At 53.5% G+C, this 21,653-nt stretch overlaps 1 protein-coding gene across 4 annotated transcripts in view; it reads left to right on the forward strand.

The window, feature by feature from the left end:
* The first annotated feature begins 9,115 nt into the window (after positions 1-9,115).
* The window catches only part of LOC140410240 (NACHT, LRR and PYD domains-containing protein 3-like), a 70,465-nt gene continuing 57,927 nt past the window's right edge, over positions 9,116-21,653 (forward strand). The window contains exons 1-4 of one of the 4 annotated variants that reach the window (XM_072498204.1): positions 9,116-9,224; positions 9,788-9,921; positions 10,257-10,361; positions 11,529-11,634. In XM_072498204.1, coding sequence (XP_072354305.1) covers positions 10,306-10,361; positions 11,529-11,634 — 162 coding nt within the window. In that variant the 5' untranslated portion in view covers positions 9,116-9,224; positions 9,788-9,921; positions 10,257-10,305. Of the gene's footprint in view, positions 9,225-9,429; positions 9,722-9,787; positions 9,922-10,256; positions 10,362-11,528; positions 11,635-21,653 lie in introns of those variants that run through there. The other 3 variants (XM_072498203.1, XM_072498205.1, XM_072498202.1) reach the window with 3 other exon arrangements.

A 21,653-nucleotide genomic window follows, 5' to 3' on the forward strand; every position in this document is an offset into this window, starting at 1 on the left:
GACACAGCGTAAGAGAGAGGGACACAGCGCTAGAGAGAGGGACACAGCGCTAGAGAGAGGGACACAGCGCGAGAAGAGGGACACAGCGCGAGAGAGAGGGACACAGCGCGAGAGAGAGGGACACAGCACGAGAGAGAGGGACACAGCACGAGAGAGAGGGACACAGCGCGAGAGAGAGGGACACAGCAAGAGAGACAGTGAGAGGGGGACACGGAGAGGGACCCAGAGAGAGTGACACAGATAGAAAGAGGTACGCAGTGAAAGAGAGGGATAGAGTGAGATAAAAGGACACAGAGAGAGACAGGGACACAGAGGGAGAGAGGGACTCAGTGAGCGAGGGACACAGAGCGCGAGGGACAGAGAGAGCGAGGGACGCACAGAGAGCGAGGGACACAGCGAGAACGAGGGACACAGCGAGAGCGAGGGACACAGCGAGAGCGAGGGACACAGCGAGAGCGAGGGACAAAGAGCACGAGGGACAGAGAGAGCGAGGGACGCACAGAGAGCGAGGGACACAGCGAGAGCGAGGGACACCGCGAGAGCGAGGGACACAGAGCGCAAGGGACAGAGAGAGCGAGGGACTCACAGAGAGCGAGGGACGCAAAGAGAGCGAGGGACGCACAGAGAGCGAGGGACGCACAGAGAGCGAGGGACGCACAGAGAGCGAGGGACGCAGCGAGAGAGAGAGGGACACAGCGAGAGAGAGAGAGGGACACAGCGAGAGAGGGGCGCAGCGAGAGAGAGAGGGACGCAGCAAAAGATAGAGGGACGCAGCGAGAGAGAGAGGGACGCAGCGAGAGAGAGAGGGACGCAGCGAGAGAGCAAGGGACACATCGAGAGCGAGGGACACATCGAGAGCGAGGGACACAGAGAGCGAGGGACACAGAGAGCGAGGGACACAGAGAGCGAGGGACGCACAGAGAGCGAGGGACGCACAGAGAGCGAGGGACAGAGAGAGCGAGGGACAGAGAGAGCGAGGGACAGAGAGAGCGAGGGACAGTGAGAGCGAGGGACAGTGAGAGCGAGGGACAGAGAGAGCGAGGGACAGAGAGAGCGAGGGACACAGCGAGAGCGAGGGACACATCGAGAGCGAGGGACACATCGAGTGCGAGGGACACACGGAGATCGAGGGACACGGCGAGAGCGAGGGACACAGCGAGAGCGAGGAACACAGCGAGAGCGAGGGACACAGAGAGCGAGGGACACAGAGAGCGAGGGACACAGCGAGAGCGAGGAACACAGCGAGAGCGAGGGACACAGAGAGCGAGGGACACAGAGAGCGAGGGACACAGAGAGCGAGGGACACAGAGAGCGAGGGACACAGAGAGCGAGGGACACAGAGCGAGGGACACAGAGCGAGGGACACAGAGCGAGGGACACAGCGAGAGCGAGGGACACAGCGAGAGCGAGGGACACAGCGAGAGCGAGGGACACAGAGATCGAGGGACACAGAGATCGAGGGACACAGAGAGTGAGAGACACAGAGAGCGAGGGACACAGCGAGAGCGAGGAACACAGCGAGAGCGAGGGACACAGAGAGCGCAAGGGACACAGAGAGCGAGGGACAGCGAGAGCGAGGGACACAGCGAGAGCGAGGGACACAGCGAGAGCGAGGGACACAGAGAGCGAGGGACACAGCGAGAGCGAGGGACACAGCGAGAACGAGGGACACAGAGAGAGCCAGGGACACAGAGAGAGCGAGGGACAAAGAGAGAGAGGGACACAGAGAGCGAGGGACAGAGAGAGCGAGGGACACAGCGAGAGCGAGGGACACACAGAGCGAGGGACACACAGAGCGAGGGACACACAGAGCGAGGGACACACAGAGCGAGGGACACACAGAGCGAGGGACACACAGAGCGAGGGACACACAGAGCGAGGGACACACAGAGCGAGGGACACAGAGCGAAGGACACAGCGAGAGCGAGGGACACAGCGAGAGCAAGGGACACAGCGAGAGCGAGGGACACACAGAGCGAGGGACACAGAGCGAAGGACACAGCGAGAGCGAGGGACACAGCGAGAGAGAATGGGACACAGCGAGAGAGAGGGGAACACAGCGAGAGAGAGGGGGACACAGCGAGAGAGAGAGCGGGACACAGCGAGAGAGAGAGAGAGCGGGACACAGCGAGAGAGAGGGGGACACAGCGAGAGAGAGCGGGACACCACGAGTGAGAGGGGGACACAGCGAGAGAGAGGGGGACACAGCGAGAGATAGGGGACACAGCGAGAGAGAGGGGGACACAGCGAGAGAGAGGGGGACACAGCGAGATAGAGGGGGACACAGCGAGAGAGAGGGGGACACAGCGCGAGAGAGGGGGACACAGCGCGAGAGAGAGGGACACAGCTCGAGAGTGAGGGACACAGCTCGAGAGTGACACAGCGCTAGAGAGAGGGACACAGCGCTAGAGAGAGGGACACAGCGCTAGAGAGAGGGACACAGCGCGAAGAGAGGGACACAGCGCGAGAGAGAGGGACACAGCGCAAGAGAGAGGGACACAGCGCAAGAGAGAGGGACACAGCGTAAGAGAGAGGGACACAGCGCTAGAGAGAGGGACACAGCGCTAGAGAGAGGGACACAGCGCGAGAAGAGGGACACAGCGCGAGAAGAGGGACACAGCGCGAGAGAGAGGGACACAGCGCGAGAGAGAGGGACACAGCGCGAGAGAGAGGGACACAGCACGAGAGAGAGGGACACAGCACGAGAGAGAGGGACACAGCACGAGAGAGAGGGACACAGCGCGAGAGAGAGGGACACAGCGAGAGAGACAGTGAGAGGGGGACACGGAGAGGGACCCAGAGAGAGTGACACAGATAGAAAGAGGTACGCAGTGAAAGAGAGGGATAGAGTGAGATAAAAGGACACAGAGAGAGACAGGGACACAGAGGGAGAGAGGGACTCAGTGAGCGAGGGACACAGAGCGCGAGGGACAGAGAGAGCGAGGGACGCACAGAGAGCGAGGGACACAGCGAGAACGAGGGACACAGCGAGAGCGAGGGACACAGCGAGAGCGAGGGACACAGCGAGAGCGAGGGACAAAGAGCACGAGGGACAGAGAGAGCGAGGGACGCACAGAGAGCGAGGGACACAGCGAGAGCGAGGGACACCGCGAGAGCGAGGGACACAGAGCGCAAGGGACAGAGAGAGCGAGGGACTCACAGAGAGCGAGGGACGCAAAGAGAGCGAGGTACGCACAGAGAGCGAGGGACGCACAGAGAGCAAGGGACGCAGCGAGAGAGAGAGGGACACAGCGAGAGAGAGAGGGACACAGCGAGAGAGGGGCGCAGCGAGAGAGAGAGGGACGCAGCGAAAGATAGAGGGACGCAGCGAGAGAGAGAGGGACGCAGCGAGAGAGAGAGGGACGCAGCGAGAGAGCAAGGGACACATCGAGAGCGAGGGACACATCGAGAGCGAGGGACACAGAGAGCGAGGGACACAGAGAGCGAGGGACGCACAGAGAGCGAGGGACGCACAGAGAGCGAGGGACAGAGAGAGCGAGGGACAGAGAGAGCGAGGGACAGAGAGAGCGAGGGACAGTGAGAGCGAGGGACAGTGAGAGCGAGGGACAGAGAGAGCGAGGGACAGAGAGAGCGAGGGACACAGCGAGAGCGAGGGACTCAGAGAGCGAGGGACTCAGAGAGCGAGGGACTCAGAGAGCGAGGGACTCAGAGAGCGAGGGACTCAGAGAGCGAGGGACACAGAGCGCGAGGGACAGAGAAAGCGAGGGACGCACAGAGAGCAAGGGACACAGCGAGAGCGAGGGACACAGCGAGAGCGAGGGACACAGAGCGCGAGGGACAGAGAGAGTGAGGGACGCACAGAGAGCGAGGGACACAGCGAGAGCGAGGGACACAGCGAGAGCGAGGGACACAGCGAGAGCGAGGGACACAGCGAGAGCGAGGGACACAGAGCGCAAGGGACAGAGAGAGCGAGGGACTCACAGAGAGCGAGGGACGCAAAGGGAGCGAGGTACGCACAGAGAGCGAGGGACGCACAGAGAGCGAGGGACACAGCGAGAGAGCGAGGGACACAGCGAGAGAGCGAGGGACACAGCGAGAGAGAGAGAGGGACACAGCGAGAGAGAGAGGGTCACAGCGCGAGAGAGAGGGACACAGCGAGAGAGAGAGGGTCACAGCGAGAGAGAGAGGGACACAGCGAGAGAGAGGGACACCGAGAGAGAGAGGGACGCAGCGAGAGAGAGAGGGACACAGCGAGAGAGGGGCGCAGCGAGAGAGAGTGGGACGCAGCAAAAGATAGAGGGACGCAGCGAAAGAGCCAGAGAGCGAGGGACACATCGAGAGCGAGGGACACATCGAGAGCGAGGGACACATCGAGAGCGAGGGACACGGAGATCGAGGGACACGGCGAGAGCGAGGGACACAGCGAGAGCGAGGGACACAGCGAGAGCGAGGAACACAGCGAGAGCGAGCAACACAGCGAGAGCGAGCGACACAGAGAGCGAGGGACACAGAGAGCGAGGGACACAGAGAGCGAGGGACACAGAGAGCGGGGGACACAGAGAGCGAGGGACACAGAGCGAGGGACACAGCGAGAGCGAGGGACACATCGAGAGCGAGGGACACATCGAGTGCGAGGGACACACGGAGATCGAGGGACACGGCGAGAGCGAGGGACACAGCGAGAGCGAGGAACACAGCGAGAGCGAGGGACACAGAGAGTGAGGGACACAGAGAGCGAGGGACACAGAGAGCGAGGGACACAGAGAGCGAGGGACACAGAGAGCGAGGGACACAGAGAGCGAGGGACACAGAGCGAGGGACACAGAGCGAGGGACACAGAGCGAGGGACACAGCGAGAGCGAGGGACACAGCGAGAGCGAGGGACACAGCGAGAGCGAGGGACACAGAGATCGAGGGACACAGAGATCGAGGGACACAGAGAGTGAGAGACACAGAGAGCGAGGGACACAGCGAGAGCGAGGAACACAGCGAGAGCGAGGGACACAGAGAGCGCAAGGGACACAGAGAGCGAGGGACAGCGAGAGCGAGGGACACAGCGAGAGCGAGGGACACAGCGAGAGCGAGGGACACAGAGAGCGAGGGACACAGAGAGCGAGGGACACAGCGAGAGCGAGGGACACAGCGAGAGCGAGGGACACAGAGAGAGCCAGGGACACAGAGAGAGCGAGGGACAAAGAGAGAGAGGGACACAGAGAGCGAGGGACAGAGAGAGCGAGGGACACAGCGAGAGCGAGGGACACAGCGAGAGCGAGGGACACACAGAGCGAGGGACACACAGAGCGAGGGACACACAGAGCGAGGGACACACAGAGCGAGGGACACAGAGCGAAGGACACAGCGAGAGCGAGGGAAACAGCGAGAGCAAGGGACACAGCGAGAGCGAGGGACACAGCGAGAGCGAGGGACACACAGAGCGAGGGACACAGAGCGAAGGACACAGCGAGAGCGAGGGACACAGCGAGAGAGAATGGGACACAGCGAGAGAGAGGGGAACACAGCGAGAGAGAGGGGGACACAGCGAGAGAGAGAGCGGGACACAGCGAGAGAGAGAGAGAGCGGGACACAGCGAGAGAGAGGGGGACACAGCGAGAGAGAGCGGGACACCACGAGTGAGAGGGGGACACAGCGAGAGAGAGGGGGACACAGCGAGAGATAGGGGACACAGCGAGAGAGAGGGGGACACAGCGAGAGAGAGGGGGACACAGCGAGATAGAGGGGGACACAGCGAGAGAGAGGGGGACACAGCGAGAGAGAGGGGGACACAGCGCGAGAGAGAGGGACACAGCTCGAGAGTGAGGGACACAGCTCGAGAGTGACACAGCGCTAGAGAGAGGGACACAGCGCTAGAGAGAGGGACACAGCGCTAGAGAGAGGGACACAGCGCTAGAGAGAGGGACACAGCGCGAAGAGAGGGACACAGCGCGAGAGAGAGGGACACAGCGCAAGAGAGAGGGACACAGCGTAAGAGAGAGGGACACAGCGCTAGAGAGAGGGACACAGCGCTAGAGAGAGGGACACAGCGCGAGAAGAGGGACACAGCGCGAGAGAGAGGGACACAGCGCTAGAGAGAGGGACACAGCGCTAGAGAGAGGGACACAGCGCTAGAGAGAGGGACACAGCACGAGAGAGAGGGACACAGCACGAGAGAGAGGGACACAGCGCGAGAGAGAGGGACACAGCGCAAGAGAGAGGGACACAGCGTAAGAGAGAGGGACACAGCGCTAGAGAGAGGGACACAGCGCTAGAGAGAGGGACACAGCGCGAGAAGAGGGACACAGCGCGAGAGAGAGGGACACAGCGCTAGAGAGAGGGACACAGCGCTAGAGAGAGGGACACAGCGCTAGAGAGAGGGACACAGCACGAGAGAGAGGGACACAGCACGAGAGAGAGGGACACAGCGCGAGAGAGAGGGACACAGCGAGAGAGACAGTGAGAGGGGGACACGGAGAGGGACCCAGAGAGAGTGACACAGATAGAAAGAGGTAGGCAGTGAAAGAGAGGGATAGAGTGAGATAAAAGGACACAGAGAGAGACAGGGACACAGAGGGAGAGAGGGATACAGAGAGGGACAGAGAGAGGCGGGCACACAGAGAGAGTGACGGACACACACAGAGAAAGAGGTACACAGCGGGTCAGGATGTGAGGGTTAGGGGCATGAGGGTGTGATGGTGTGAGGGTGCCAGGACGTGAGGCAGTCAAGACATTGGGGTTATCAAACTGACCGTTTTCATTGAATCCAAATTGTTTCATTATAAATTCTAATCTCAGGAATTGACTTCAGAGGATTTCAGTGAAAAATCCCATTGAACCTCCTTGTCTAATAAAATGATGTTGTTGCCGGTGACCGTGTATTGATTCAGGAATAAACTTTACATCTCACAGTGAGGAAAAAATCAAATTGAATCCAAATTTATAGAGCAGCTCATTGAAGAAATCTGTCTGTGAACAACATGTAAAATATGAAGTGAAACTTTGCAATGAGCTTTGTTTATGTGGCCAGGAATCTTCTCGTAAAATGGAGGCAGAAATGAAGTTGTGTTTAACTCACATTCTGTGATTTCTTGCTGGTTTTTACTCATTCTATGGAAAGCCTTCCTAAGGCGACAGACGAATGGTTATTCCAAACAGGTCAGAAACTCAGAGGGAAACATTTGTCAAACAAAGACAGAAATAATGACAGGACATTGCTGAATCTCTTGTTGACTGCTGAATTAACATAACCATAGACAGGACAAGTGTCTTCCTTAGCAGACACAGGAACCACACCGAGGGGGACATTCCTGACAGAAAGTCGGGGGTGGGGTCGGCACACAGGTCACTGAGGAGATCTCAGTCCAAATTGTTTCCAATCATTTCCCAAACGTTTGACGTTTGTTGCTCTTCCAAAATTTAAGATACTTTGCTGTCTCTATTCTGTGAATCCAGCTGTGAAATATCTTCACTTCAATGTCTTTTCCCCAACACTATCCCCATGTCCCTTTATGTCAATGGGATTTAGAAATCAGTCAATCTCTGCTTTAAACTTGGTCAATATCTTTCCATCTTTGAGAGTGGAGAAATCACCAGGAATGTGGGATTTGATCTCCAGGGTTAGGTTGGAGAAACAGGGCTCGTTCAGGCCCTATTGAACCAATATCTCCTCCTAGGACAGTCCGGCAATCTCACTATCAGCCAATTGACCCTCCGCTGCACTCCCTCTCTGGCAACTATATCCTTTCTATGTTAGGGAGACCGAAACTGTACACAGTACTCCAGGTGTGGTCTCACCAAGGCCTTGTGTAACTGCAGTAAGACATCTCCACTTCTGAACTCAAATCCCTCTTGCAATGAAGGCCAACATGTCATTGGTCTTCTTAACTGCTTGTTGCACCTCCTTCTCCACTTTCAGTGACTGGTGTACAAGCTCGCTATTTAAAACACAAACAAAAGTTGTGGAGGTGGAAATATTACTGGGACCACATGAGGCAATTTCTGGGGTGTCGGAAGTACCGGGACTAATAGATGGGGACGGGGCCGATGTGGTGGCCTTTGCCACATTGATCGCCCGGAGGCTAATTTTATTGGAAGGGAAGTCAGAAGATCCGCCAAAAATATCGACATGGTTGAGGGATATTGCGGAATTCCTTAAACTTGAGAAAGTAAAGTTAGCCCTTTGTGGCTCAGATGGGGGTTTCTGGACGAGATGGAAGCTGTTCTTGTCTCTATTTGCAGATCTGTTTGTTACCAGTGGGCAAGGGGAGGGAAGAGAGGAAAGGTTTAATGGAAATAAAGGAATAAATCTCAAATGAGGAGAATAGTATTTTGTTTGTGTTGTGACTGACTGAATGTTTGTATGTTGTTAAGTCCGTTCTCATCGGAATGAAAATATTTTCAAAAAACACAGCAACAGTGACCACACTTTTTAAAAAGTAGCTCTCTGACTGCAGAATGGGTTTGAAGGTCATGAGTTAAAAGTCTTAAACTTAAACGTGGGAATGAGGGAGTTAATTCATCCTTTCCACAGGGGACGTGGGGGAATTTTCCACCATGATCACATTTCTGGGGCGGGATTCTCCGATATTGGCGCGATGTCCGCCGACCGGCGCCAAAAACGGCGCGAATCAGTCCAGCATCGCGCTGCCCCAAAGGTGCGGAAGTCTCCGCATCGTGAGGGGCCGAGCCCACATCTTGAGGGGCTAGGCCCGCGCCGGACTGATTTCTACCCCGCCAGCTGGCGGGAAAGGCCTTTGGTGCCCCGCCAGCTGGCGTGGAAATGACTTTGCCGGGCGGCGCATGCGCGGGAATGTCAGCGGCCGCTCACGGCATCCCCGCGCATGCGCAGTGGAGGGGGTCTCTTCCGCCTCCGCCATGGTGGAGACCATCCGGATCGGTGGGCCCCGATCGCGGGCCAGGCCACCGTGGGGGCACCCTGCGGGGCCAGATCGCCCCGCGCCCCCCCCCCAGGACCCCGGAGCCTGCCTGCGCCGCCGTGTCCCGCCGTCCCAAAGGTGGTTCAATCCACGCCGGCTGGCATGGGTTGACAGCAGCGGGACTTCGGCCCATCGCGGACCGGAGAATCGCCGGACAAGTGTCTTCCTTAGCAGACACAGGAACCACACCGAGGGGGACATTCCTGACAGAACGTCGGGGGTGGGGTCTGCACACAGGTCACTGAGGAGTTCTCAGTCCAAACTGTTTCCAATCATTTCCAATACTATTTTAAATTAGGATTCAATCCTATCGGAGGGGAGTGAGTGAGTGAGGTATGGCAGATGCAGTATAACGTGGATAAATGTGAGGTTATCCACTTGGGTAGAAAAAAATAACAAAGTCCCTGTCTAATAATTAATTTAATCCAATTTTTTCAGGCCTGCTCAGCGAACAACACTGGTGTGGGGAAGGCCAAGGTTTGGCTGAAGTCACATTCTGTGTGTGTGGGTCTGAGCAGCAAGGAGATCAGTATCTCTTGTCAGTCATTTACATGTCAATAGAGAGCTGTCCTCTGAGACACACATTCCACACATGGCAGAGACTAGGGGTGGAGTCTGCTCACAGCTCACTGAGGATATATCTGTGTCTGAGGGACTTCAGTTCACAAACCAAAAACCCACTACACTGAAAACATTACCCCTCTGCTTCAGTGTGTGTGTGTGTGTCGCTGGGTGTGCCAATCTGTCTGTTTTGAGCTGTGCATTTTGGGTGTTGACATGTTACTGATTGACTCGAGATTGGAAATGTTGGACTCCTGTTGTGCTGTTTTGTATGTATTATTAAAATGTCCCTGTTATTACCTTTATAATCAATTTTATCTCCTTTTTTTCTCCAGAGGCATTTTTATTTGGAAAACTGGAAGGAGGTTAGGAATCCAGTGAGGAGGACGAGGGAGTGTGAATTCTTCCCGAGGGAGCGCTGGCTGAGGCCTGTTCCGCAGGCTTCACCCGGGTTATTACCCTGACTGAGGTTTAATTTTAATATTGGAGGGATCAAAGAGAGGGAGGGAGGGAGACATAAATATGTATAAGAGGGATAGAGAGACAGCGAGAAATACAAGAGAAGGGGATTTTCACAGTAACTTCATTGCAGTATTAATGTAAGCCTAATTGTGACAATAAAAAGATTTTGAGTATTAATTGTCTCTCAATCGTTTTTAACCTCTGGTTGAAAGCTGTGACTTATTTGTATTTGGATGTTGCTGAGGGGTTGTAAAACTGAAAAGGGCACCCTGGGCTCTCGCTGTATTAAATAGTTTCAATCTTTTCCTGTGGTTCAGTAAATTTTCTCCCCCTTTTCCCCAGGAATTTGAATTTTGAAGACTGCAATGCAACAGGAATCTTTGGACAAGGGATGTTCTCCAGAGGACAAGTGGATGGACTGAGGCCGACTCCACAGGCCGCACTCACGTGAGTTGTCTCTTTATTGCCGCCCCGGCCTTGCACTTAGACACAAACACATTAAACCTTTGGTGGGCGGCAAAGAGTAAAATACAAATCTGGAATATGAAGCTGTCTAATTTTGTTCCAAAATAACAGGGGTTATATTAATTCTGAGCGTCCCAGGGGTGGGGGGGGGGACATTTCACTGTTTCAGCCACTCTGCAGTCTGGTAGAGAGAGAGAGAGAGAGAAATCTCAGATCAGAAACTCTGAACTCAATTTTGAAAGTGGTCATCATTTGTTGGGCTCTCCCTGTGCCCAGGTTGCCTGCAGAATTCACAAAATTAACAATAGTGGGGTCACTTTTAAAATGAATCCATTGACTGTAAAGTAATCTCGATTGCCTGGAATTGAAGTCCCTTAACTTGAAGCGGGTATAATTCTGGAATGAAGCCTGTGTTTTTGGCCAACTATCAGGGTGAAATTAAATTCGCAGGAGGTCATTTGAATTCAGTTTCCTGTGGTTGTGAATGTTGGATTCCTGTGTGTGACCCTGTCTCTCTCTCTTTCTCCTTGCCAACTATTAGAATGATAGAGAGAGAGAGCGAGAAGTACAGAAAGAGTGTGGGGCTTGGGGGGTAATGGAGATTAGAGAGAGGGAGAGGAGAAAGACAGAGGGTGGAGGGAGAGGGAGGTCGTGAAAAAGAGAGGCTTTCTCTCCCTTTCTGTCTTCTTTCCATACTTGCCTCTCTCTCTCTCTCTCTGTCTCCCCAGCTTTCTGCCGCTATCTGTCCATTTCTCTCCAGCTTTTTAGTGTCTCTTTAAACCTTTAATCTCAGAAAATCACCCCACAAACTGCAACGGGGAGTCTCATCACATCTTTCTGGGGAGACCCTGATTAGGGAAATAAATAGAAATAAATGCTGGGAAGGTGATGAGGGATAACGAGGGAGACAGAAATATGAATGAGAGGGATAGAGACCGAATGAGATAGCGAGAGAGAGAGAAAGAGAAACACAAGGGAAGCGGGAACTGTCTCTCAATCTTTTTTATTCTGTGGTTTATAACTGAGATTATTGTAGGTGGATGTTGCTGAGAGTGTGTGTAACTGAGAGGGGGAATCTTGGCCTCTTGCTGTGCGACAAGTTTAAACATTTTCCTGCGTTTTAGTTAATTTCCTCCCTCTTTTCCCCAGGAATTTGAACTTTGAAGACTGCTATGCGACCAGGAATCTTTGGACAAAGGCTATTCTCCAGAGGACAAGTGGATGGACTGAGGCCTACTCCACAGGCTGCGCTCACGTGAGTTGTCTCTTTATTGCTGCCCCGGCCTTGCACTTAGACACAAACACATTAAACCTTTGGTGGGTGACAAAGAGTAAAATACAAATCTGGAATATGAAGCTGTCTAATTTTGTTCCAAAATAACAGGGGTTATATTAATTCTGAGCATCCCGGGTATGTGTGGTGGGGAGGGGGGGGGGGCGGATTTCACTGTCTCAGCCACTCTCTGCAACCTGGTAGCAAATGTGAACGACACTCAACACTGTCGACTGCACCTTCTGGGATCTTTCTGTGCGCCAATGGATTTCATTTTAAAAAGGTTTTTCTTCGTTTTCAGAGGCTGTTTTACTCTTTCAGAAACTGAAGGGACTTCTCCAGGGATGTTCCAATCCACACATGACACGGCAGTGGGGGTGGGGTTGTTAGGTGCAGTGGGGAATGGGGCTCCCAGCAGGAGTGAGGGGGGAGGGGTGGGGGGAGGAAGGACAGTGTCCCATCTGGTTACGTCCAGATTGCTGCTGCTGTGGGATCTTGCTGTTCACTCACAGGCCTGTGGCCTTTGCCCGCGCAGCAACAGTGACCACAACTCTTAAAATAAAATAGCTCTCTCCCAGTGTTTGCGTGGGTTTCGTCCCCACAACCCAAAGATGTGCAGGCTAGGTGGATTGGCCACGTGAAATTCTCCCTTAATTGGAAAAAATGAATTAGGTACTGTAAATTTATAAAAATAAATAAATAAATAAAGAGTACCTACTTCTTTAAACAAACAATGAAATAGCTCACGGACTGCAAAGTGGGTTCGAAGGTCTCGAATTTTAAAGTCTTAAACTTGAGGGATTGGAACGAGGAGTTAATGAACCCTTTCTGCATGCACTGACGGGATATTCAGCCATGATCTCATCGCTGCTGAGAGAGAAATCCACCATCAGAAACTCTGAACTCAATTTGGAAAGTGTCACCATTTTTGGGATCTCCCCGTGCACAAGTTGCCTGCAGAATTCCTGAAATGAACCAACAGTGGGGTCACTTTAATAGTGAATCCATCGACTGTAAAGTAATCTCGGATTATAGTCCCTTAACTTGAAGCGGGTATAATTCTGGAATAAAACCTGTGTTTTAGGCCGAGACTTAAATGTGAGGGTGAAATGAAATTGACAGGGGGCCATTTGAATTCAGTTTGCTGTGGTCGTGATTGTTGGATTCCTGTGTGTGACCCTCTCTCTCTCTCTCTTCCCAACAACTGTGATGAGAGAGAGAGGACAGAAAGAGTGGGGGGGGGTGGGGGGCAGGGGTGGGGGAGGGGGGTAAGAGGGAGATGTGAGAGAGCGAGGTTGGAGGGAGAGGGAGATAGTGAAAAAGAGAGGCTTTCTCTCCCTTTCTGCCTTTCCATTCTTGCCTCTCTCTCTGTCTCTGTCTTTCCCAGCGTTCTGCCACTATCTGTCCATCTCTCCAGCTTTTTAGTGTCTCTTTAAACCTTTCATCAATGAAACCTTCCCACAAACTGCAATGGGGAGTCTCATCACTTCTTTCTGGGGAGAAAGCAGAAATAAATGCTGGGAGGGTGATTGTAAAAAGTCTCCTGACGGACCCGGCAGCTGGTTTCCCAGTTTAAAGAGGGAAGTGTAACTCTTTCTGGGGATAGTGGATGTGTTTCCAGACTCCGAATACCCGTGGTGTTCAGGGGTGGGGGTATTTGGGGGGTAGGGGATGGAAGATAGAATATAGCAGGCAAGGGAAGGAATATGTCCCCCCCCCCATCACCTCCTGCCTGGCCCACCCTGCCAGGATCACATTGCTGGTTGTGGGATCCTGCTGTGCGTCAGTGGCCTGCAGCCTTTCCTGAACTGTCAACTTAGTGACCACGCACAATTTAAAATTAAACTGGCTCACTGAGTGTGAAGCAGTCGGGAGGGGGTGAGGGAGTGGGTCTGAAATGAATAGGCCGCAGCCTGGGTACAGGTTTGTCCTCAATGGTGGTGTTTGTGTTTTAGACAGGGCGGTGGGATAGGAAGGATTTCTGAGGGGGGTTTGGGGTTAAATGTCCCTGCCTCAGTCACTCCAGCTTTCTATCTCTCCCTCTCTCTCTCTCTCCCACTTTCCAGCCATTTCTTTCTACATTTCATCTTGTACTAAATGTAATAGAGAACCCCAATGTGATTTGTCGAGAGATTAGAGAGAGTGGAGGGAGAGAGAGAGTGAAAAAGAGAGGGGGAAGAGAGAAAGAGAGAGAGAGTGGAGGGAGAGAGAGAGTGAAAAAGAGAGGGGGGGGGGGGGAGAGAGAAAGAGAGAGAGTGGAGGTAGAGAGATATAGTGAAAAGGGGAGGGGGACAGAGAAAGACAGGGTTGAGGGAGAGAGATTGAAAAAGAGGGGGAGAGATAGAAAGACAGAGAGGGCGGTGGGAGAGAGTGTGAAAAAGGGAGTGGGAGAGAGAAAGACAGAGAGAGGGCGGTGGAGAGAGTGAGTGAAAAAGGGAGGGAGTGAGAGAAAACGGGGAAACGGGGGAGAGATGTGGGGTGGGGTGAGGGGGTGATCAGGCACAGGGTCTGGGGGTTCTGCTGTGCACAGTCACGGCCAGTTACAGTATCTTTTCGAAGTGCGATTTTCCACAATCCTGAGACAGTCGATGTGTAAATGCCCTGAGACAGCCCTGTCCTGTCCTGAGACAGTCGATTTGAAAATGTCCTGAGACAGCCCTGTCCTGTCCTGAGACAGTCGATTTGAAAATGTCCTGAGACAACCTGTCCTGTCCTGAGACGGTCGATTTGAAAATGCCCTGAGACAGCCCTGTCCTGTCCTGAGACAGTCGATTTGAAAATGTCCCGAGACAGCCCTGTCCTGTTCTGAGACAGTCGATTTGAAAATGTCCCGAGACAGCCCTGTCCTGTTCTGAGACGAGTCGATTTGAAAATGTCCCGAGACAGCCCTGTCCTGTCCTGAGACAGTCGATTTGAAAATGTCCTGAGACAGCCCTGTCCTGTTCTGAGACAGTCGATTTGAAAATGTCCCGAGACAGCCCTGTCCTGTTCTGAGACAGTCGATTTGAAAATGTCCTGAGACAGCCCTGTCCTGTCCTAAGACAGTCGATTTGAAAATGTCCCGAGACAGCCCTGTCCTGTCCTGAGACAGTCGTTTTGAAAATGCCCTGAGACAGCCCTGTCCTGTCCTGAGACAGTCGATTTGAATATGTCCCGAGACAGCCCTGTCCTGTCCTGAGACAGTTGATTTGAAAATGTCCCGAGACAGCCCTGTCCTGTTCTGAGACAGTCGATTTGAAAATGTCCCGAGACAGCCCTGTCCTGTTCTGAGACGAGTCGATTTGAAAATGTCCCGAGACAGCCCTGTCCTGTCCTGAGACAGTCGATTTGAAAATGTCCTGAGACAGCCCTGTCCTGTTCTGAGACAGTCGATTTGAAAATGTCCCGAGACAGCCCTGTCCTGTTCTGAGACAGTCGATTTGAAAATGTCCTGAGACAGCCCTGTCCTGTCCTGAGACAGTCGATTTGAAAATGTCCCGAGACAGCCCTGTCCTGTCCTGAGACAGTCGATTTGAAAATGCCCTGAGACAGCCCTGTCCTGTCCTGAGACAGTCGATTTGAAAATGTCCCGAGACAGCCCTGTCCTGTCCTGAGACAGTTGTTTTTGAAAATGCCCTGAGACAGCCCTGTCCTGTCCTGAGACAGTCGATTTGAATATGTCCCGAGACAGCCCTGTCCTGTCCTGAGACAGTCGATTTGAATATGTCCCGAGACAGCCCTGTCCTGTTCTGAGACAGTCGATTTGAAAATGTCCTGAGACAGCCCTGTCCTGTCCTGAGACAGTCGATTTGAATATGTCCCGAGACAGCCCTGTCCTGTTCTGAGACGAGTCGATTTGAAAATGCCTCCAGAGGGAAAGAAGCCCTGAGAGAGAAAGAGAGGGTGTGTGGGAGAAATTGCCTGTCTCACTCTTCCCCACCGCAACCCCCTCCCCTCACCGAGCCTCTCTCTCCAGCTATTTCCCTCTATATTTCCTCTTCCAATAAAATGATAAAAACACAGATGTGATTTGTCGTTATTTGAATGGGGAGGCTGGTGGGGGTGGGGAATGTGTGTGTGTGTGGGTGGGGGGTGTGGAGGGGGGCGGTTGAGTGGGAGGTTGTTAAGAAAGATGCAGGATATGGACTGGGCTCCTGTATCCATCATGTTTATTTTTTGTGGGATCCTGCTGTGCACACTGCAACATGTAAACATGAACGCATCGACTTTCATAATGTTGCCGAGGTGCTGGAACTGAATTTGTAAATGTGAGGCTGTGTAAGGGATTGTTTCTGATCCCAGAATATCTCCTGTGCTGAAGAAGGACAGATTAGTAAAGTGTTGGTGATGGGGAGGGGGGGGTGATGTGGGAGAGAGGAGGGGGGGTTAATTCAGCTTACTGAGTTCTCCAAAGTTTCCAGGCTTCCCCCCACTCACCCTCCCCCCCCCCCCCCCCCCCCCCCCCCCGGCCCCACTGTCAGTTTTAAAGAGGGGCTTCTATTTAATCAGACAATTTCCCAATCGCACAGTGCCCGTGTTGTACTGTGATTAATGTCACGGTTCCTTGTGAAAGCCCCAGGGGGACCGTTTGAATCGACTTTTACTGAGTTTCTGCTTGTCACATTCTCAGTCTCTCTCAGTCTCCATCGTTCTCCCAGAATGAGAGAAATTGTTAAAGAGAGAGAGAGAGAGAGAGAAAAAGGGGAGAGCGAGGGAAACAGGACTATACGGCAGAATAGAGGTGGAGTTTGGTGGGTGGGCCGAGGGAGGTGTGTGGCGGGGGGTTAGAGAGACAGTATCTGGGGGTCTCCAGTGTGAAGTCAGTGCCCAGCTCCCAGTCCCAGGCATGGGGGTGGGGTGGGGGGGGGGCTCTGTCACACCCTGTGGGGATTCCCTGATTTGGGAATAGAAATAAATTCTGGGGGGGCGATTTTAAAAAGTCTCCTAAAGGAATTGGCGGCTGATTCCCCCAGTGTAAAGAGGGCAGTGACGTGATGACTTTGCATTTGTCTCTGTGTCTGTCGCTCTCTGTCTGCGTCACTTTCTCGTTCTGTCGATACCTCTCTGACTGCCTAACTCTGTCTCTCTCTTTACCTCTCTCTCTCCCTCTGTGCAGTTTCTCATTCTGTCTCTCGCTGACTGCCTGACTCTGTCTGTCTCTCTCTCTCTGCCTCTATCTTCTGTCTGTCTGTCTCTCTCTCCCCCTGTCGGTCTGTCTCTACCTCTCTCTGACTGCCTGACTCTGTCTGTCTCTCTCTCTCTGCCTCTATCTTCTGTCTGTCTGTCTCTCTCTCCCCCTGTCGGTCTGTCTCTACCTCTCTCTGACTGCCTGACTCTGTCTGTCTCTCTCCCTCTGCCTCTATCTTCTGTCTGTCTCTCTCTCTCCCCGTCGGTCTGTCTCTACCTCTCTCTGACTGCCTGGCTCTTTCTGTCTCTCTCTCTCTGCCTCTATCTTCTGTCTGTCTCTCTCTCCCCCTGTCGGTCTGTCTCTACCTCTCTCTGACTGCCTGACTCTGTCTGTCTCTCTCTCTCTGCCTCTATCTTCTGTCTGTCTCTCTCTCCCCCCGTCGGTCTGTCTCTACCTCTCTCTGACTGCCTGATTCTGTCTCTCTGTCTGTCTGCCTCTATCTTCTGTCTCTGTCTGTCTCTCTCTCCCCGTCGGTCTGTCTCTACCTCTCTCTGACTGCCTGACTCTGTCTGTCTGTCTGTCTGCCTCTATCTTCTGTCTCTCTCTCTCCCCCTGTCGGTCTGTCTCTACCTCTCTCTGACTGCCTGACTCTGTCTCTCTCTCTCTGCCTCTATCTTCTGCCTCTGTCTGTCTCTCTCTCCCTGTCGGTCTGTCTCCACCTCTCTTTGACTACCTGTCTCTCTCACTCCCTCTGTCTCTGCCTGCCTGTCTGTGTGTCGTTGTGTCACTCTCTTTCTCTTTCTGTCTGTCTCATGGTTTAAAGTGCTCAACACAGCTGACATTGCAATAAATCCAGGTTCGAGTTAAATGCACAGGAAATATTTGGATTTGAGTTTTAGTGATGTACTGACTTTGCATTTTTCCCTTCTCTCTGTCTGTTTCTGTCTCTCTGTCTGTTTCTCTCTCTCCCTCCCATCTTTGTCTTCAGCTTGTGAAGTATCAGAGAGAGACAGAGAGAGAGAGAGACAGAGAGAGAGAGTCAGAGAGAGAGAGTCAGAGAGAGACAGAGTCAGAGACAGAGTCAGAGAGACAGAGTCAGAGAGAGAGACAGAGTCAGAGATGTCATGATATTCAAACACACACATCATGATGGACACACTAACAGGCAAATCAGAGTACACAACACCACAACCAATCACAGACAAGAACACCAACCACATAAAAAGCACGAGCACGACACCTGGAGGTCAGTAGGTCTGGGGAGAAGGAAGCATGAAAGAGCTGTTGAAACACCACAAGCAGGGAGCCCCCCACGTGCAGAGTGCAAAGACCAAGTTGTAAATAGTGAGTTTAAATAAACAAGCGTTGTACCATATGCAACTGTGTTGGCTCTTCTGTGTGTTAGAACACCCAACACCACATGGTACAGGAGTGGATCGATACCTGCCTACCAACCTGCCATTCTGGACATGGACCACACCGGCAAACCGCAGCCGATGCAAGTCACGGGGAACCTAGGCACCAACTGGAAGCTCTACAGGCAGCGATTTGACCTGTACATCCGTGCCACCGAAAAACAGAATGTCTCGGATGATTCGAAGATTGCAATGCTCCTCTTCTACGCAGGCCCCCACCCAAATGATGTCTTTAATTCACTGGTGTTCGAGGAAGGCGAAAACCAGGCCAAATATGACACGGTCATCCTCAAAATGGACCAGCACTTTCAAACTGAAGTAAACGAAACTTTCGAAAGATACATCTTTCAGCAACGCCTGCAAGGTAAGGAGGAGCTTTTTCAACCCTTTTTGACGCACCTCCGGATTCTGGCGCAGTCCTGCGGTTACGGCACCACCACAGAGTCCATGATCAGGGACCAGATTGTTTTTGGCGTTGCCTCCAGTGGCCTACGCCAGCAGCTTCTTAAAATAAAGAGCCTCACCTTAGCGTCTGCTGTGGAAGCCTGTGTCCTCCATGAGAATGCTGCCTGCCGTTTTGCCCGATTTCAGGCGTCCGAGTTGGCACGGAGGGGGTCCCCAGCCGTCGAATCGGCAAGCCAGGCCGCCCACGACGTTGAACGCATCCAGGCCGTCGATTTCTTCCCGCCCCACGGCCCGGACGACAGCGGCCGCTTCCCGCGCTTTTCGCGGTCTCCCGCGCAGGTGCGCGCCAAGAATAACGGCCACAACGAGGGACGCACTGCGCAGGCGCGCCCACCGCAAGATCGCACTGCGCATGCGCAGTGGCGCAACGAACGCCGTGACGTCATGACGTGCAGCAAGTGTGGAGGTCTACACTTAAAAGGGCAATGTCCTGCAAAATACCAACAGTGCAACAGATGTGCCATGATAGGCCACTACGCAGCCCGCTGTCGTGCGGCTCAACCCATGGATCCGGCGCATCCTCGACAACCTCGCACACGAGTCAGGACCGTCCAGCCCACGCATCAAGACTTCCAGTTAAGTGATGCAGATGACCAGGATGACTTCAGAGTTGCCGTCATTGATGTCAACAAGGTCAATGCCATCAATCCAGACGATGAGTGGTGTGCCACCCTGACGGTCAACCGATCGCGCGTCGCCTTCCGTCTGGACACCGGCGCATCCGCCAACCTGATTGCTTACTCTGCAGTCCAGGCCATGAAGGTCAAACCACTCATCACACCATCCCGGCTTAAGATGGTTGACTATAACGGGAACGTTATCCCGTCCGTAGGATCTTGCCAGCTACAGGTGACTCACAAGGGGTACACGGCCACACTCCCCTTCGAAGTTGTGGGCTCATCAAAGGACTCGTTACTGGGCGCACAAGCGTGTAAGGTCCTTCACCTGGTACAGCGCATCATGTCTCTCTCTCCAGATGAGATATCCGACTTCCCGGATGCTGAGTTCCACGCGAATCTCCATTCCCTCCTCGCTCACAACCAGGAGGTTTTTGAAGGCATGGGGACATTGCCACACACGTACAAGATTCGACTCAGACCGGACGCCATCCCTGTCGTTCACGCACCTCGCAGGGTTCCTGCGCCTCTCAAAGACCGCCTCAAGGCACAACTGCAGATTCTTCAGGACCAAGGGGTCCTATCCAAGGTCACGGAGCCCACGCCATGGGTCAGCTCCATGGTCTGTGTAAAGAAGCCCTCTGGCGAGCTCCGTATATGTATAGATCCAAAAGATCTGAACAACAACATCATGCGGGAACACTATCCCATCCCAAAACGAGAAGACCTCACCAGCGAGATGGCGCGAGCCAACATATTCACTAAATTGGATGCGTCCAAAGGATTCTGGCAGATCCAACTGGACCCGGCCAGCCGAAGACTATGCACATTCAACACCCCTTTTGGCAGATTCTGCTACAACCGGATGCCATTCGGCATCATTTCGGCATCTGAAGTATTCCACCGCATTATGGAGCAGATGATGGAAGGCATCGAAGGGGTACGTGTATATGTGGACGATATCATCATTTGGTCCACCACTCCGCAGGAACACATGCATCGTCTTCGACGTGTCTTCACCCGCATACGGCAAAATGGCCTGCGTCTCAACCGTGCGAAGTGTGCTTTCGGCCAGACGGAGCTGAAATTCCTCGGGGACCACATCTCAAGGTCCGGGGTCCGTCCCGATGCAGACAAGGTTAGCGCCATCACAGCCATGCCACGACCGGCTGACAAGAAGGCTGTCTTAAGATTCCTGGGCATGGTCAACTTCCTTGGGAAGTTCATTCCCAACCTGGCTTCTCATACAACAAACATGCGCCATCTCGTAAAAAAATCGACGGAATTCAACTGGCACCAGTCGCATCAGCAGGAATGGGAGGAGCTCAAGCACAAACTGGTCACGGCACCAGTGCTGGCCTTCTTTGACGCGACTCGCCCTACAAAGATCTCAACAGACGCCAGCCAATCTGGTATTGGAGCGGTACTCCTGCAAAAAGACAGCACGTCATCATGGGCCCCGGTTGCGTATGCCTCACGAGCCATGACCCCTACCGAACAGCGCTACGCGCAAATCGAAAAAGAATGCCTGGGCTTGTTAACTGGACTGGACAAGTTCCACGACTATGTGTATGGCCTGCCACGATTCACGGTCGAAACTGACCACCGCCCCCTGGTCAACATCATTAACAAAGACCTGAACGACATGACTCCTCGCCTCCAGCGCATCTTACTCAAACTCAGGAGGTACGATTTTGAACTGATCTACACTCCGGGGAAGGAACTCATAGTGGCGGACACTCTTTCCCGAGCAGTGAGCACACCACCAGATGCGGAGGGGTTCGTGCGTCAAATTGAGGCACACGTGACTCTGACAGCAGCAAATATGCCAGCTGATGATCCTTGTCTGGCTCACATACGCGCAGAGACGGCGACTGACCCTCTGCTGCAGCGAGTGATGCGCCACATGACGGAAGGGTGGCTAAAAGGGCAGTGCCCCCAGTTTTACAATGTGCGAGATGATCTCACCAATATAGACGGGGTCCTTATGAAATCGCATAGGATCGTCATTCCACACAGTGTGCGCCAGATGATTCTTCGTCAACTACACGAAGGCCACTTGGGTGTCGAAAAATGCAGACGAAGGGCCCGGGCGGCGGTATATTGGCCGGGTATTAATGAAGACATAGCCAACATGGTGCTCAACTGCACAACCTGTCAGAGGTTTCAGCCGGCGCAACCTCCGGAAACACTTCTACCACACGAGATGGTGACGTCCCCCTGGGCGAAGGTGGGTGTTGACCTATTTCACGCGCTCGGCAGAGATTACATTGTTATTATAGACTACTTCTCAAACTACCCGGAAGTCATGCCTCTCCATGATCTGACGTCGTCCGCAGTCATTGGGGCCTGCAAGGAAACGTTTGCTCGCCATGGCATTCCAAGGACTGTCATGTC

The sequence above is a fragment of the Scyliorhinus torazame genome, chromosome 4 (genome assembly GCF_047496885.1).
Source record: "Scyliorhinus torazame isolate Kashiwa2021f chromosome 4, sScyTor2.1, whole genome shotgun sequence".
NCBI classification, from domain to species: Eukaryota; Metazoa; Chordata; class Chondrichthyes; order Carcharhiniformes; family Scyliorhinidae; genus Scyliorhinus; species Scyliorhinus torazame.